This window comes from Parasteatoda tepidariorum, chromosome 1, assembly GCF_982258835.1.
Source record: "Parasteatoda tepidariorum strain Cologne lab strain chromosome 1, Ptep-v5.0, whole genome shotgun sequence".
NCBI classification, from domain to species: Eukaryota; Metazoa; Arthropoda; class Arachnida; order Araneae; family Theridiidae; genus Parasteatoda; species Parasteatoda tepidariorum.
The window spans coordinates 86497792-86514093 of record NC_141755.1 but is presented as its reverse complement, the minus strand read 5'-3'; the positions used below and the strand labels follow the sequence as shown (position 1 = coordinate 86514093).

Below are 16302 nucleotides of genomic sequence, written 5' to 3'. Positions count from 1 at the left end.
TTGATCCTCTGCAGAGGGGATGGCACCCCCGGTAACCCGACGACCTGAACGCGAAGTCGAGCACTTTACGGTAGAACAGTTTAACGAGGACTGCTAAATTGAAATGAGATTGCTTGTTTTATGAAAGAAAGGCCGTGGTAGCCCAGTGGTTAGAGAATCGAACTCCGGTCAGATCATCAAATCCCCTAAAAGAGTACATGCGATAAACATGCTCGTAAAATTTGTGGAATTGAAAGTCCTGTAGTCGGTTGCTGAGCAGTACCAAGAGAACAGGGATCTGGGGGAAATTTCGTTCTTTTCACGAATGAGGAGAACTCCTCACGAGATCCCTTCTGCAGAAGATCAAAATTCTTCGGTCATCCTTAGGGATGTTTCCCAAACCATCGACAGCAGCCCATTTAGCAGCACTACTGCGACGTAAATAAATGTGCTACCGTAAAGTGCTCGACTTCGCGCGCAGGTCGTCGGGCTACCGAAGCGGGGGTGCCATCCCCTCCGCAGAGGATCAAAATTGTGATGTCATGTCTTCGGATCATCCTCCGGGATGTTTCCCAGACCGTCGCCAATAGCCCATTGTGCAGCTCTAGTGCGACGTAAATTAACAAAAACAACAGCGACGTAAATAAAATACCTACCTTTTTACGAAAAAAAATTTTTGTGCATCACAGTTGGCAGCACTAAAATTGTTTCAGTACTTTCTGAATTAAGTGTATAGTTTATGATTCATTGCTGTGTATCCTGAGACGAGAAAACTTGAACTGCTTGTTACGAAAATTTGAGGTAAGTCTGGAAGTGTTTTTATAAGATGAAACTATTGTTATTGAAATTTATCTAATAATTTCCTGATTTATCTTTGAACTTCAGATTATGTCAAAAAGTTCACTAATTTGTAGGGAAAGAACTATTTACAAATAGACTTTGTATCTTTAAATTCACAGTTACTTTAGGTTAGTCTAAAAAACATGCATCTTTGAAGCATGAAGAAAAAATTGTGTTAAACTACTGAGTTTCGTATATTATCCTGTAACTAATTTTAAAATTAGAGTAAAATGCATTAAAGAATATTGAACGAAGTGTTTGATATTAAACTTCAGTTCTATGAAATTTTAGTTGAAGTAGTTACGCTTGTCTGTTTTAATTTTATTTATTTCTTTTGTTCTCTTTAAATCAATTTCTGTAAATATATTGGAAAAGTTACTTAACATGTATCAATCAAACCTAGTTGAATGAAGTAACGTAACGTAATGTGAGATAGAGGGGTATTTTTTAATTTTTTTTTCCCTAAAAATTTGATTTGTCCTAACTTTTTGCGACTCTGCGAAACATTGCAAAATCAATATTTCAAGCGTTTAATAATTTTTGACAATAAAGCAAAGTGCTCTAAGGTTTTTTTTTAACCACTTAAATGAGATATTTAGACTAGATAGAATCTAGTGAAAATATATCTTAAATTTCTTGCGAACTTCGATTGAAATGTTTACAAAATTCAAATATTTAACTTTAATCAAAACTATTTTTAAGGGAAATTCATTGCTGCAGCAACGAGTGAATTGTATTGTCAAATAGCACCTTTTAAATAAGAAAAAAAAATATGTTTGATAGAAGCGTGTTTCTATTCGTACAAGATATAATTATTTTAACTTTAAATCACTTAAAATAAAAATACTTTTGCAGTTGGTTGATAAATATAAAACACAAATATGTATCCCTAGTTGCTTCAATGTTTTTGCAGCAGTATTTGGAGGCCTTTCACAACATATTTAATCGTTTAAACTTATAAAAAAAACGTACTTCGTTATTAGTTTTCCATTCAATATTTAAGCATAGCCGTCCAATATTTGCAATTTCAATGACCAAATTCAGGTAATTTTTGATAATGGATTATTTACCCTGATACCTAAGGACAAGTTGTCGTAGTTTCTCTATTTATGATTAACTGGGAAATGACATTTTGATCTAGGCATTCAGATATATGTTAAATAAAATTCTGGGTGTCCAGATTCTGACGAATTTTTCTTTCGTAGGCAAGAACCATTAAGCATTTACCTGTGCAGATCGCAATATCTACTGCTAGTAGTAAGAAACTCAGCTGGAAGAATGCAATCTCGTGTAGTGGACATAAAGAGCGACGATGTTTTGGTAAATATAGAGAGTAATCCCCTGGAACTCGATTATAATTTAAATCACTGCCAATCTGTACACAAAACTGATGAAGGCTGGAAACTCGTGCCAGGAACTAATGCACACGGTAAGTTGTACTCCCGTAAGTCATTCACTGTTGTATAATCTCCAAGGAAATCCTGAAAGAACTCATACCTCAAAGCTGGCCACGTTTTAAATAATTATATTTCAATCCTCACAAATTTGTACGAATTAGGTCCCGCAGTGGACTGATCGTTAAGCCACGGTTTTCAGCAGATCTCCGAAGTCAAGCATCACTGGCTGCGGGTGGGTGACCACTTGGACCAGTCTGCGTAGGGACCTAGGGTGTGCAGTATTGGTCCTCGTTAAACTGTCCTACCGTAAAATGCTCGACTTCGCGTGCAGGTCGTTGGGCTATTGAAGTGGGGGTGCCATCCCCTCTGCGAAGGATCAAAATTGTGATGGCATGTCTTCGGATCATCCTCAGGGATGTTTCCCAGACCGTCGACAATAGCCCATTATGCAACTCTAGTGCGACGTAAATGAACAAATCAATCTTGTATGAATTAGAGTTAAGATTAAAATCCTTTTTTTTTAATAACTGCGATTTTTCAAACATAAGATTTTGTTTTGTAATCAACAGTGATTAAAATTCCTCTTCCAAAAATCAAACTCTATTAACATTTAACTAATCACTTGAATTAGCTAAAAAAATTCTTGAGTTTCAAAATTATAAGATGCAGTTAAACCCCGTTATAGTGAACCTTCAAGGGACCGAAATTTCGGTTCACTATAACCGGGAGTTCACTATATCCGTACTGCAAACAATTTCAACTAATTTTTCCGAACTGCTCCGTTTTATTACACATTATTAAAATAAATGACCAATGAAAAGAAATACAGAAATGATTAAATATGTAATAACGAAAAATGCGTTAACTTTTATTTTTTATTACTCTTCGTCTTGCGTACGAAAAAAATTTAGGGATGGTCTTTATTTAGGGATGGGAAACTGAGATAGAAGAAGCAAACAAGAAAAAATGCTTATGGCTACATTCCACTCAATAAATGGTTTTAAAAATAGGTATCTGTATTTTATGTAAAAATTTCAATATTACCAAAAAATGAAGAAAATCAGTCGAAAACAGAAAAAAGTTCATAATAACCAATTTTCTCTCTTTTGGTTCACTATATCCACAAAAAATATATGTGCATAGCAAAGCACAGGAGCGAACATTTTGTTCACTATATCTGAGAGTTCACTATGAATCATGTTCACTATAGCGGGGTTTGACTGGATTTAAATTCACCCGGGTCATTCTTGCTAATAAGTATGCACCACACTGAATTAAACCAAGAACTCGGGCATAGGGAAATCCACGTGTTAAGGGTGGTTAACCGCAGGGCTAAAGAGAATAGAAGGGCTGGTTCACTCCTTTGAAGTAACTCTAGCCGCGCCAATCCTCCGATTTTCTCTAGTGACGTCACTTTGGCGCAAAGCTCGCACTTTCACTTCATGAACGGAGCGTTCGGCCTTACTAGCTCTAACTAATATTAGATCATTTCTTTTTGCGAGATATTCTAAGAGATTTGTCATTTTCTATAATGATTTTCCTCAGTTTTTGCAGTGAATTTACAAGAATTTAAAACTATTATCGAAATGCCAGTTTGCGCGATTGCAACTTGCAAAAATTCTGATACAAAAAAAAGGAAAAAATATAATTTTCCGCGTCTTCCCTAAAGTAAATGAACAACTGTGTAAAGAATGGATTTCGAAATGACACAGTTAATATTAAGCAGCAATACGTTTATTCGGTTGTAAAGAACTTTTATAAAAATTCATTATCTAAATAGAAACCGCCTCGTTACTTCAAAAAGAAAGGCAAGTGAAAAGAATTAAAAAATGGATAAAGTCAAAGAAAATTAAAATGTAAATAAAAAGTATAAATAAAATATATAGTATACAGTTGAAATTCTCCTAATTTAACATATTTTTTAATATAGTTATTCTAAATATTTATGATTTTTTTTAAAAAATTATATTCTCTTTAATTTAAATATCTATAAATTATATCATCGTAAATTTAAATATCTATAAACGATTGTAAAATTTTTAATGTCATTATGAACCTAAATTATTATTTTGTTTCAGTAATTAGCGTTTAAGGTTGATTTTTCCTAATGATTAAGTATGAACAAATTGCTATTAACGACGTATTTTAAAATCAGGGATTCTATATTTAACTCAACTTATCGTTATAAAAGAATGTGCAGATAAAAAAAGTGTCGATACATGCTTTCATTTTTCTTAATAATTAAAGTTAAAACTGAACTTTTTAAAATAAAGTATTTATAGAGTCATTTTCGCCAACTAGTAAAACATTTTTATAAGTTTAAAATGGTATTTTTTTTTTAATATAATAACCAAGAAAGTTTTTTTTAAACTATGTTTATGAACGGAAATAATGTGTTAATTACGTAAAGTTTGAAGGCTAATAACCAGAAAAGTCTAACTTATTTTTACAAAGAGAAAGATGTAAAGTTATCATATCTTTGCTTGCGATCTCCGAGATCTGTGGACACAGTGACGTCAAGAGGAGGGAAATCGTAGCTTCAGCTCTAAGAGCGGAGTGAACTAGCCCTTCTATTCTCTTTATCCCTGGGTTAACCGTAGGTTTATTCTGTCTTTATTCTAACCTAGGATTACTATTGCAAGAAGTTTAACAAAACCTCTAAACAAGGTAAAACGTTATGATTTTGTATGCAAAATCAAAACTCAGTGAAAGGATTAATACTAATATAATAATTTATGCTTTAAAAGAAATCTAGTTAATGCTAAATCGTAACTAATATTTTTACGTTGATAGTGTAATGCAGGAAAGCTCCTTTTGTCAGGGTAGATATTTTTGAAAAAAATGAAAGCTTTTAACTTACGTTGGAATTATAATTTATTTTAAAACAAATTCCTTAATTTATTAAAATTGATAATTTATAAAAATAAATACAGAATTTAAATTATTGGAAATTAAGACAAATTTCTAACTATTTTATTTACAAAACACAACATACAAATTCTAATTTTCTGAATGAAATTTAAATTTAGATTTATTTCCACATATATTGATGTAAATTTTCAGTTTTAAATGTATCGAGACACTTTTTTGCAGAAATTTTTGATCATTAACTTTAGTAAAAATATTTAGCATTATGAAAAGGACGATGTCATTTTAGCGAAGTAATTATTTCACTTTGTCCACTAACTATTTCTTATTCCTAGTAGTACAAAGTAATTTAATAAATTAAACTAAAACTAAAAATTATACAGTGCTGTTTTACTTGCCAAAAAATCGCTAATCAATTGACGTCAGTGACACTTCATTACTTGTGGTAATGTGAACTACTAATGTCATGGTAATAAGTAATGCGTACCCAATATACTAATTAATATAGGAACTAAGGTTTTTAGTCTCCCCCCCCCCCCGAAATTGATCAGAAGTAAACTATCAACGCTTTCGGACCGTTAACTGTTAAATTTTCCATAGCAGTAGCGTGGTGTGGAAATCCTGTTTTCATAATCAAAACCCCGGAGAGTACAGTTTTTCCTGAACTAAAATCAGTGGCGCGAAGAAAAGTCTACGAAAGTGCCTTTACCTTTCACCTTACTTTGAAATCCTATTTAAGGGTAAAAAAGAGAAAATAAGAGCATGTATAGAAAATAATCGTAAAACTTATGAAAATGCAATATCTGTACGATAAGCAAAAGAGTATGGTAAAAACTAGAATTTGAACTAACGATTTTAATCCATCTATGTTTAAGGTGAAAAACAATGAAAGGGTTTTGTCTGTAAACAGGTCGAACATACGAATAAGTAAAAAAAACTAGTATTTTTACAGTGCAGATAACAATGGATTTTCAAGGGATTTCCCGTATTAATGTAAAACAGCTTTTAATGTCTAATTACTTTTAAAACTTTTAATTTTGCTTACAAGAAATTTTAGTAACTGAAGTATAAACATGAAAGAGCCAAACTTTTACTAACTAAAAAATGACTAATTTTCGCTTGTTTTTATTTATTTTAATTAGAATTATTTCATGGCTCTCTGGAAAATCCATACAGATTGTATGAGATTCATGGCCACATGGTAGGAGATTCAAGCCTGGAATCATGCCGTAGACACTCTGTGGATGGGAAAGAGTATGCCGGAGAGGTGCGTTCTAATGTTTGTTTTATTTCGTTGTTGCAAATCATTTTCATGATTGACCAAACTTATAAAAACCAGAATATCATGAAATATCCGAATATTACATGATTATTTTGTCTTCCACACTGTAAAAACTGTGTAATGTCTCTCGGATTATGATATTGAACAACCCAAAAAATTGTGTAAATGGACATTTTATTCCGGGTTAACACCAAATGGTGCATTCATATGCGATTTAAAGAGGTATTTTAAATCTAAACACTTAAAATTGAATAATTTTACTCCGAACTCCTATGTTTTCACCTCTCAAGAATTCCCGCTTCCGAAAACGATAATTATGGCTCGCTTTGAACATCAAAAACTCAAGTAACTCGAAGTAGAATACCGCCTGTAGCTTATTTGCATTCTAGAATGAGTTGGCAAGAGTTTGTTCTCTTCTACGGTGATAGTCATCAACAAAACTAAAATTCGCCGTTAAAACATGTATGTTTTAGTTGTGTAATGATCATTTAATTTTTAAATCTGAGAACTGTATCAAATGATTTTACATGTATAATTTCGATCCACTTCCATTCTGTTAAGCCTAATATGAATTCGCTCCAATATTTTCTGTGCTATACGTATGTTTGATTTACAAACTGATTTTAAGAATGAGTGTATATCCAATCTAAATTATTGATTTATTACTTTATGTTGTATTCTAAAAATAACTTTACTTTTATGTATCATATCTTACTGCCATTATAAATTTTAGTGTTATTCAATAGTAAAAACGGTGGTGGCTACTTTACATCACGTAGTGTAAGACAATATTAGTGTAGTGAAACACTATATATTTAAGAGTTGTGTATGGTGTTTCACTACTTCACTTTATTGTAGCAAGTTGCCACCTTTTTGGTGTTGAAATACTTAGTGTGTACTGAAAAATTTTAATGTTTCTTATTTCAACTGCGAATTTTTGCTTTAGTAGACACTCTAAAGTGAGGGGAAGAAGCTAAACTCATGACAACTTACTTGATTTAAACAAACTACTGCAAGACACCTGCAGAACACGATTTCATTAAATTAGCACTCTGAGGGCTATCTGAATAAACACGCAGTAACGCCTCACATATATTCTATGTGCATTTACACTTTTGAAACTTACACTTTTGAAAATCTAAAATAGTGTAAAGTTAGTAGTAATTGAAACAGAAAAAGTAAGTTTTGTGCTTATTCATTGGGAAAATTTTTCGATGGTGGTAGATGTTAAATATCATGCGTTGGCTTGTATCAGGAACTGAATTTTCAGTACTGCATGATACATACAGTACTTTTCTTTTTAGTTGAACATCTAAAAAAAATTTTTATCAAACTTATATTGGAGAGCCGTGATTGTTCAGGGGATAGAGCGTTCGCCTTCCAAGGAGGTGAACCGGGTTCAAATCCCAGCGAAGGCTGGTAGACACGAATCAGCATCTGGCTTGCACCGACTACAGTGCTGGCGTGAAATATCCTCAGTGGTAGACGGATCATGGGCTAGAGTCCCCTTGCCGTCTGGCTAACCGTGGGAGGTTCTCGTGGTCTTTCTCGCCATGTAACGCAAATGCGGGTTAGTTCCATCAAAAAGTCCTCCACGAAGACAAGTTTCTTCCATTACTTGATCCAGGAGTTCCCTTGTCTTCTAGATTGGGTTCAAAATTGTTAACAAGGATGCGGAGTTGAACATTAGTAGTCGTAAACCCAAAAAATTGGATCAGCTGTTCAACGACGGTTATAAAATAAAATAAAATCTGATATTGTAAAGCTACTGTGAAAGGCAACTCATAATTAAAAGAATCTGATTTTTGTTTTATTTGCTTCGATATGTCTTCCAGTTTCGCGTCTGATTCTTTAATTTTATAAATATCTTGTACTTAGCCCGTACGAATTTCAGCTAGTTTTTACTAATCGTTGACATTTTATTCCTTTTCAGCTGCATCTTGTTCATTATGACCCTCATTTGAGCTTCTCACCCAATAAATTAAACAAATACGTTCCAGACCATAGGGCTATAGTTTGTATTCTTCTAGAAGTAAGTTTATTTTTGTCAAATTTTTAAGCTTAAATAAGCATTGGAAATTACTTGTATAGTGCCAAAAATAATGAACACTCTGAAATAACTTTACGATCTGATCGGAATTTCATTAACTCAATCTAAATATTTTGTGTGCTTAAACCTTAAATTTGCCTTAGAACCTACGTTTTTAGTTACGAAATCAAACAAAAAAACATACTTTCTTTCAGTAAACAGACCTTTTTTCACGATGGTTTTGAATCATTAACTGTCAAATTTTGCGGTCCCGCAGTGGACTGATCGTTAAGACACGGTTCCCAGCAGATCACCGAAGTCAAGCATCACCGGCTACTGTTAGTGTGCGGGTGGGTGACCACTTGGATCAGTCTGCGTAGGGACCGAGGGTGTGCGGTATTAGTCCTCGTTAAACTGTGCTACCGTAAAGTGCTCGACTTCGCGTGCAGGTCGTTGGGCTACCGAAGCGGGGGTGCCATCCCCTCTGCAGAGGATCAAAATTGTGATGGCATGTCTTCGGATCATCCTCAGGGATGTTTCCCAGACCGTCGCCAATAGCCCATTGTGCAGCTCTAGTGCGACGTAAATGAACAACATCTCAAATTTTGCGGGATAGCTGCAATCTGGTAAAAAGTTTATGCAGAGGTGCTGTCGAAATTTTGAACCCCTGATAATTTCTATTTTTGTCCATTTCGCTTTTGTGAAAAATCACCCCTTCTAGAATACAATTAAAAAAAAGTCTCTTCCAAATAAGATTTTGGTCAAGTTAATAAGAAGCGAGTTAATCGTAGCACAAAAGCACTACATGTGGCCAGCGAATAATTTTGTTTGTAGTAAAACCCTGGATACGTAACATTAAAAAAGTACTGGATACGTAACAAAGTCAAAATAAGTACTTTTATGAGTGCTTTTAAGATTTATGCAATGCGGGGACTCAGGGGACAGAGAACACACCTCCCAATGAGGTGTCTCTGGTTTGAATCCCGCACCTGGCTCTCACTAACTACAGTGCTGACGTAGAATATCCTCAGTGGTAGACGGATAATGGGTTAGTCCCGTTGCCGTCATTATAACCATAGGTTTTCGTGACTTTCTTCATGTGACGCAAATGTGTCTCTCAGAAAATCCTCAACGATGGCAAATTTCTCACAATACTTGATCCAGAAGTTCTCTTGTCATTTCAGAATTACGAGAATTTGTCATTTCAGAATTCAGAATAGGGTTCAGAATTACGAGGCTACGGAGTTTAACCTTAGTTGTCGTATACTCAGAATTATTTGGGATTTTGAACGATGGTTACGAAGTATCTTAAATGCTTTTTTTTTAATCTAAATATGCGCTTGGAGTCCATTTATCTCTACAAATTCTATGCAGCCATACTTTCCGTTGTTCTTCATTGCGATCTGCAACAGTTAAACTATGTAATTTAAAGCCTAATTCTGAGTTATTAGAACACCCAATTGCGTAGCAAACAATCATTTATTAATTTTTGAAATATGAAGCAAAGTAAAAATAAGTGGCTTTAGAAATTCCAGATCTCAGAAATGACACTTCTCAGAATAAATTATTTTTGGATCAATAAAAAGATGAATGCTAAGTATAATAATAAAGTAGCTTGATGCATCGTGCTTTCAATTCATCAAGATTTCATCATACTTTCAATTCATCAAGATTTCATCATGCTTCAATTCAAGAAATATTTAACCTTCTGACGCAGAATTTTTATAATACATGTTTTTCATGTTTTTTTTCTCATTATTTTGTATACATTTAGGTCAAAATTAATGAGAAATATTTTGTATTTTAATAATTCGTGATTATGAAATACAGCATGTAACACAGGTTTCTTCCTGTGTTAAAGGTAAAATCTTCCAAACGCAGGCTTCCAATTTACCAAATTTGTATTTATTTAGATCTAAGAAAGAGTTATTCATAAAACAACAAAAAACTTAATTTACAAAATCGATTGATAAATTTTTGAATATGATTTTTTTTTCAAACTACTTTCTTCTGGATTTTATATTTTAGTATAAATATAATTCCGATAATTCAACACTATTTTTTAGTAAAAAATTAGACCGTTTTTTATTAAACCATAGCAAATTATATTTTTTGCTTGTAATTAGAGCGTCAGAAATATATGAGATACCTGTATAAGAAAGTTGCAACCCTTTACCAGAGGTGACCTGCGAGTAAGCTGGGTAGTCCTGATACCAATAAGTTTTCTCTTACTACAACCCCAGTTCTTATAGACTGGATGTTTTCCCTAGTCTGATGGCGTGACGTTGAACTCAAGGTATTTCTTTGGACTATTTAATTCTTCAGCTATTTTGACAGAATGCTAAACAAAATATTTCGTGCTACAAAGTGAAAAAAAAAGGAAAGAAGTTCATTTGAGATACTTTGTAAAGGCTTTGAATATGTTTATTAATATAATTAATATAATAATGCGCTGTTGGAAATCATGTTTTTGAAAAATTAAGTCTGTTGCGTCATTTATTCCAGAGCATTACAATATGTAAAACTAGAAGTTTTATCACCTTATATGGTGGTCATGAAAACCTGTGACCAAACACCTAACATGAAATTTATGTTTGAATTTTACAGGAAGGAAAAGTAAACAACGAATTATCAAAATTTACGAACGAACTGTCAGAACTTAGCTATAGAGTTACGAAAATAGGCTTCAACGATGATGTTAATCCAACCTACTTACTCCCAGGTATATAAATTTTTGCACTTTTTTCTTCAAAATTTATAAAGAAATCATAGATATTTCATGGAATGTGGGTATCTTACATAAATCTAGGGTTTCATAATTAAAGAACTTCTTGTTTTAGTCGTTTAAAACTTTTTTTCTTAAGGCGGGTTGCATACTGAAGGAGAAAAAGGCACACAGTGAAATCTCATAAGCTTGCACTTAGGATGCGCAATAATAAAGTACGCATGCAAAATCTATCTTACGAGAAGTCAAACGTCACTCGTATGTAGCTTGCTTCCAGCTCTCTCCGTCCGCGTAGGTCCCACCTAAGAAAAATTTGACTAGTTAGCAGCGAGTTGAGAACGAACGACGAACTTTTGGTTTCGCTTTCGCTTGTATGCTTCCCTTCCAATGCATCATTTCTCTTAGTTAACGAAACTATCTGTGAACGGGATTGATGTTCTAGGAAACTTTATTGGTAAAAATCATGCACCAATTTAAATGTATTCATAACATTTTATAATTTCTAAAATATGTGCCATAAATCGATTTAGTGAAACTAATAACATGACAAGGATTGGCACGTTTTGAGCGTTATCTTTTAGTTTTTGTCTTTCGCTAAAATTAGATTTACAAATGGATAAATAGTCACAAGTCATATTGTGAAAAGTACAAGTTCTAAAGCAATATAGGTAGCAGTTTTTCTAAGCTTATAAACGTTAAAATTAACTGTAGTAACCTTCAATTCTTATTTCGAATTAGAATCGTTATAATAGAGCCCAGCTATTTGTAAACTTACAGACGATAGCTATGTCAACATGTAAGAATTTAATATATAATTATGACAATAATCGATCAGAATTTTCTGGTTAAACTTGATGTTGCATATCTGTATTCGACGTTGTTCCCGGGAGGGAGAATCGAAAATGCCACCCATAATAAAGTTAAAAATTAAAAATTAGGGTTCAATTAGTTAAAGTTAAAAATTAGGGTTCAATTTAAGTGCCTAACAATGAAATTGAACCAAATACACTCATGAATATAGGAATTATAAAATCACCCACCTTATTGCAACTTTATTATTATTAATAATTTACTATTACTTAATAAATAACATCAATCATAAGTTTTTCGTTCTAGAAAAACTTGATTTCTGGATGTACAAGGAAGAGACAGGAGAGGGGATGAAGAAAGAATATCTAACATGGATCATTTTTAAAAATCCCATTGAGGCATCAAAAGAGCAGGTAAAATGTGTACACATTATTCTATTGAATTCTAATTTTAATTTCCACTCATTTATTCGCACCTTTTTGATCTAATAAATGAGCTATTATCTTGAGTTTTGAATAAATGGATTCAAAACCTACTTTACTGATTTAACCATTTCCTTCTCGCTCCCGTGAAAATGTCGAGGTGAGGTTTCACCCTCTATTTCTCGCTCCCGTGATATTGACGGGCTAGAGTGTTCGGTAGTAACACACTAATAAGAATAAAACTAGTTAGTTTATTTTGCCAGGAAGACATTTTATTTCTCATTTTATACGCCAGATGTCAGTACCAGGATATTTTTAAGGTAATTGTAGATAGTTAGTTTATTTTAAACTAGATGTCAGCACTAATCAAATACGTAATAAAATACAAAAGCCAAAAAAATCGGCACTTTTAGGACCGTTTTCTTCAAAATTAACAGATCGTTAAGGGGTTAATAATATACATACTACTTTAATGATTTATTAATACTAATTTTATGATTTACAAATGCTGATTTCTAGATCAATGCTTCTCAACCTATCTTGGCTCATTCTCTACTTTTCACTATTGCTCGAAACTCAGTTTCAAAACTCAAAATAGTCTTAGTATGTTTTTTCATTGACAGATTTTTTTTCTTAACGTATTTTACAATGCAAACAATAAAATTTGTAAAATTCTGATTAAGTTTTAATTTTATTACTTTCTTAAACTAATCATTTGTGCATGAAGTAGTAAGAAAGTAGTTTTGTTTCCTTTTTATATTTAGTTGCCCGAAATATTGATAAAAATTTTCGAAGCAAATCATTTCCTAAGTTTGATTTGAAACTAGTGATCAGATTCTATAAAACTGCATAACTGGAAACAATGCCCACTGCTACGCTTTCTTAAAACTATTTTTTGCGAAAATATTGCATTTTTATGTACCTAAAACTCTCTAATTTTCTCTGACTTTTGAGTATTTAAATTCAATTTCAAATTCCGTGAATACTTAATTATCGAATCACTAATATGAACTTTTTCGTTCTATACGCCATATCATGACAGTTAATAGTTGAATGATCCCTACAGGTGCGTTTATCTCCATCTTATAAGAAATAATATTAATGTGAATTAGTGTTGAATCTCACTTTGAATTCACTATGTTTAGAAATCTAAAAGTTTTAAACGAATGTTAATTCAAACCATATATTAATCTGGATGCTAATCTAATGTTAATTCAAACCATATTCTAAATCTGTATGGTTACAATTTTAACTCCCTTTTTTCTCAATTTTCGTATTTAAACTTCTAGTTGTTGTAGTTCTTTAGTTACGTCGCACCAGAGCAGCACAATTTGCTATTGGCGACAGTCAGGGAAATATACGTAATGATGATCCGAAGACAAGCCATCATAATTTTGATCCTTAGCTGAGAGGATGGTATTCCCGTTTTTGTAACCCGACAACTTGCGCGTGAAGTCTAGAGTGCTTTAGGGTAGAATAGTGTAACGAGGGCTGCTACTGCGCACTCTCAGTCCCTAAGCAGTCTGATCAAAGTAAAGTGGTCACCCATGCGCCCGCTGACTGACATTTTTGAAAAAATCTGTTCGAGTTGAAAGATTTACTAAATCATTGAATAATTTGTGAATGTAAAGTAAGTGAAAGGCAGTTTAAAAGAAAATTGAAAATGTACTTCTGTTGTCGGAGGATTGCGGATTAAAAAACGTGCAACTTTTCTCTGTAAATGGAAATGATTTCAGACAATTACCGTATTTGAATACCTCGTTTTATGGAGAAGGAATGGTGCATCATATCTCGATACATTAAATCCCCGAGACTCATTTAAATTGCAGTGTTCAGAAAATAAAAACTTAAATTTTAAATTGCAGCGGAGTAACTTTTTACATCAACCTATACTCAACTTATAACAGTATGATGCAAAAAGTTAAATTGTTGCTATTATAATCGCGACATCCTTGCACCTCTCTTGTAACAATTGTATCTCGGTCTCGGTAGGGCTCAAACTTAGCTCAGCGAAGATCGTATAAAAACATCCAATCAGGGTCCAATATTTTGCACAAATGAACCTACATAAGAAAGAACAATTGAATGTAAATCTTATCTCTGCTGAAAAAGATTAGTCTAATGATTTAGCTTAATGACTTACTGAATGTTGGCTATAAATCATGAGCTATCGAAGTAAGATATTGATATCGGCTTTTTCAGCCCACATGCGACCAAGATAATAGAAAATTGTTTACATGACGGCCCTATGAACATAGCCACTATAGTTTAAAAGTAAAATGTCATAAAAATATCGATTATTCGTATTTTTCTACGAAAATAAACTCACCCTGTTTTTCTGGAATTGTGAAAAATAGTTTTGTGATTGTTTTTTCTGGAGTAGCAACGAGCACTATATCCAAACAAAAAATTCTGAAGTTGCACAATTTGTGAAACTGCTAAACTATGAGCAGCTAATTGAAGTCTACAATGGATACTTTAGTTAGATATTAGGTAAACTAGGTTCATACGGAGGCATTCTTGGTAACTTTCACATGCCCTGTAGCTTTATTTTACGCAATTAGTAACCTTATGTCTGTAAAGAAATAGATGTGTTACAAGAAATATATTAAAAATTTCAAACTATTTTTATTGAATAAGTTTTATAACTAAATATTTCTTCGGGGCTTAGTCTGAACTTTTAGGATATAACATTTATTCTGTTCTGTTCATTGCTATTTAAAAAGGCTATCTTGCGAATTTTGAGCCAATTTTGGATAATGTTAATGAAAAAGTAATCCTAAACTACAAGATTATTGCATCATGAGGAAGCAGAGATTAAGAAAATGTTTATTGGAAAAGCTTGGAACCTGCAGTCTCTAATCCATTGATTTTCGTTTTCAGATCAATGCAATGCGCTCTCCTTACGGACGAGCAAGTGGACCCGGCAGAGCAATTCAGCCTCAAAGCAAAAGGACAATCACCGAAGGTCAAGCTGCCTTCAAACGTTCTTCTGTGGGTAATGAGTAAATGTTCTGTGGATATGCCTTCATGTTTTTAGACCATTTTAGATTTTAGAACTTTTGGATTTTAATACAAAAATTTTACCTCTATGTAATTTTTTAATAAACTTTTACTGCCTATTATTGAAAGTTTGACAATTGCTTGATCATTTTTGAGTTTTGCTACCACAGCAAACTTCCGAAAAAAAGTTTTGTGCGGATGAAATGTTAGGGATAATAAAATTTTTGAATTCTATTGGATAAAAATTTCTGCTTAGGTGAGATCCTTTCCTACTATATTTTCCTAAATAAAAATTTGTACTTCGATATTTTATCCACTTACAAGGTTGGCATGTATCTGCTGAGGTGGTTTAAACGACTGATAAGAAACCGGTTAAAACCATCATGGCAAAAACACTTTTCTCCCACGTTTGTGGCAGAAACTCAGCCAATTATATTGTAATATTTTATACTTCTTATATACAGTAATAATTTATTACTTATATACAGTAAAAATTAAGACTGTGTTTACATAAATTGGATAGTTTACTGTTGCCCTGCAAATTTGGACTTTAAAAGAAAAAAAAACTATTTGAAAGGGACTTCGTTCAGTTAAATTAATAGCTAAATAATGAATTACTGAACTTCACAGTTAAATATTATATACTAAAAATCTATTATTTCTATAGTTATATTACTTTATTTCGCATAAATATTTTAGATATTACGCATATTTAACGTAAACAAAATAACATTTTTGAAAGAAATGAACTGAAAAGTTTTTACAGTTAAAAGAAGATTAGAAGGCTGAGCTTTTTAAAACAGAGAAATTTTAACAATGATCAATTGCTTCGATTCAGAAATTTTCTTGTAATAATACTTGTACAATTTTTACATCGCCGGCCAGAACGCCGAGCGGTAAGCGTGCCTGACTGCGAAGCCGACGGCTGTGGATACGAATCCCGCTTA

At 32.8% G+C, this 16302-nt stretch overlaps 1 protein-coding gene across 1 annotated transcript; it reads left to right on the top strand.

Annotated features, from left to right (window-relative positions):
• Positions 1-601: 601 nt before the first annotated feature.
• Positions 602-15483, top strand: LOC107452216 (carbonic anhydrase 1). The gene is made up of 7 exons (XM_087168426.1): positions 602-780; positions 2025-2248; positions 6227-6351; positions 8300-8398; positions 11003-11117; positions 12237-12343; positions 15236-15483. The coding sequence occupies exons 2-7, from the start codon at positions 2098-2100 to the stop codon at positions 15359-15361; spliced, it is 723 nt and encodes a 240-aa protein (XP_087024552.1). The 5' UTR covers positions 602-780; positions 2025-2097; the 3' UTR covers positions 15362-15483.
• Positions 15484-16302: the final 819 nt, after the last annotated feature.

Bases quoted from the DNA above. Each gene is read 5' to 3' on its own strand.
- LOC107452216 (XM_087168426.1), top strand. From the start codon at position 2,098: ATGCAATCTCGTGTAGTGGACATAAAGAGCGACGATGTTTTGGTAAAT. The intron at 2,249-6,226 runs GTAAGTTGTACT...TATTTTAATTAG, and splicing joins GCCAGGAACTAATGCACACG to AATTATTTCATGGCTCTCTG. The intron at 11,118-12,236 runs GTATATAAATTT...TTTTCGTTCTAG, and splicing joins TCCAACCTACTTACTCCCAG to AAAAACTTGATTTCTGGATG.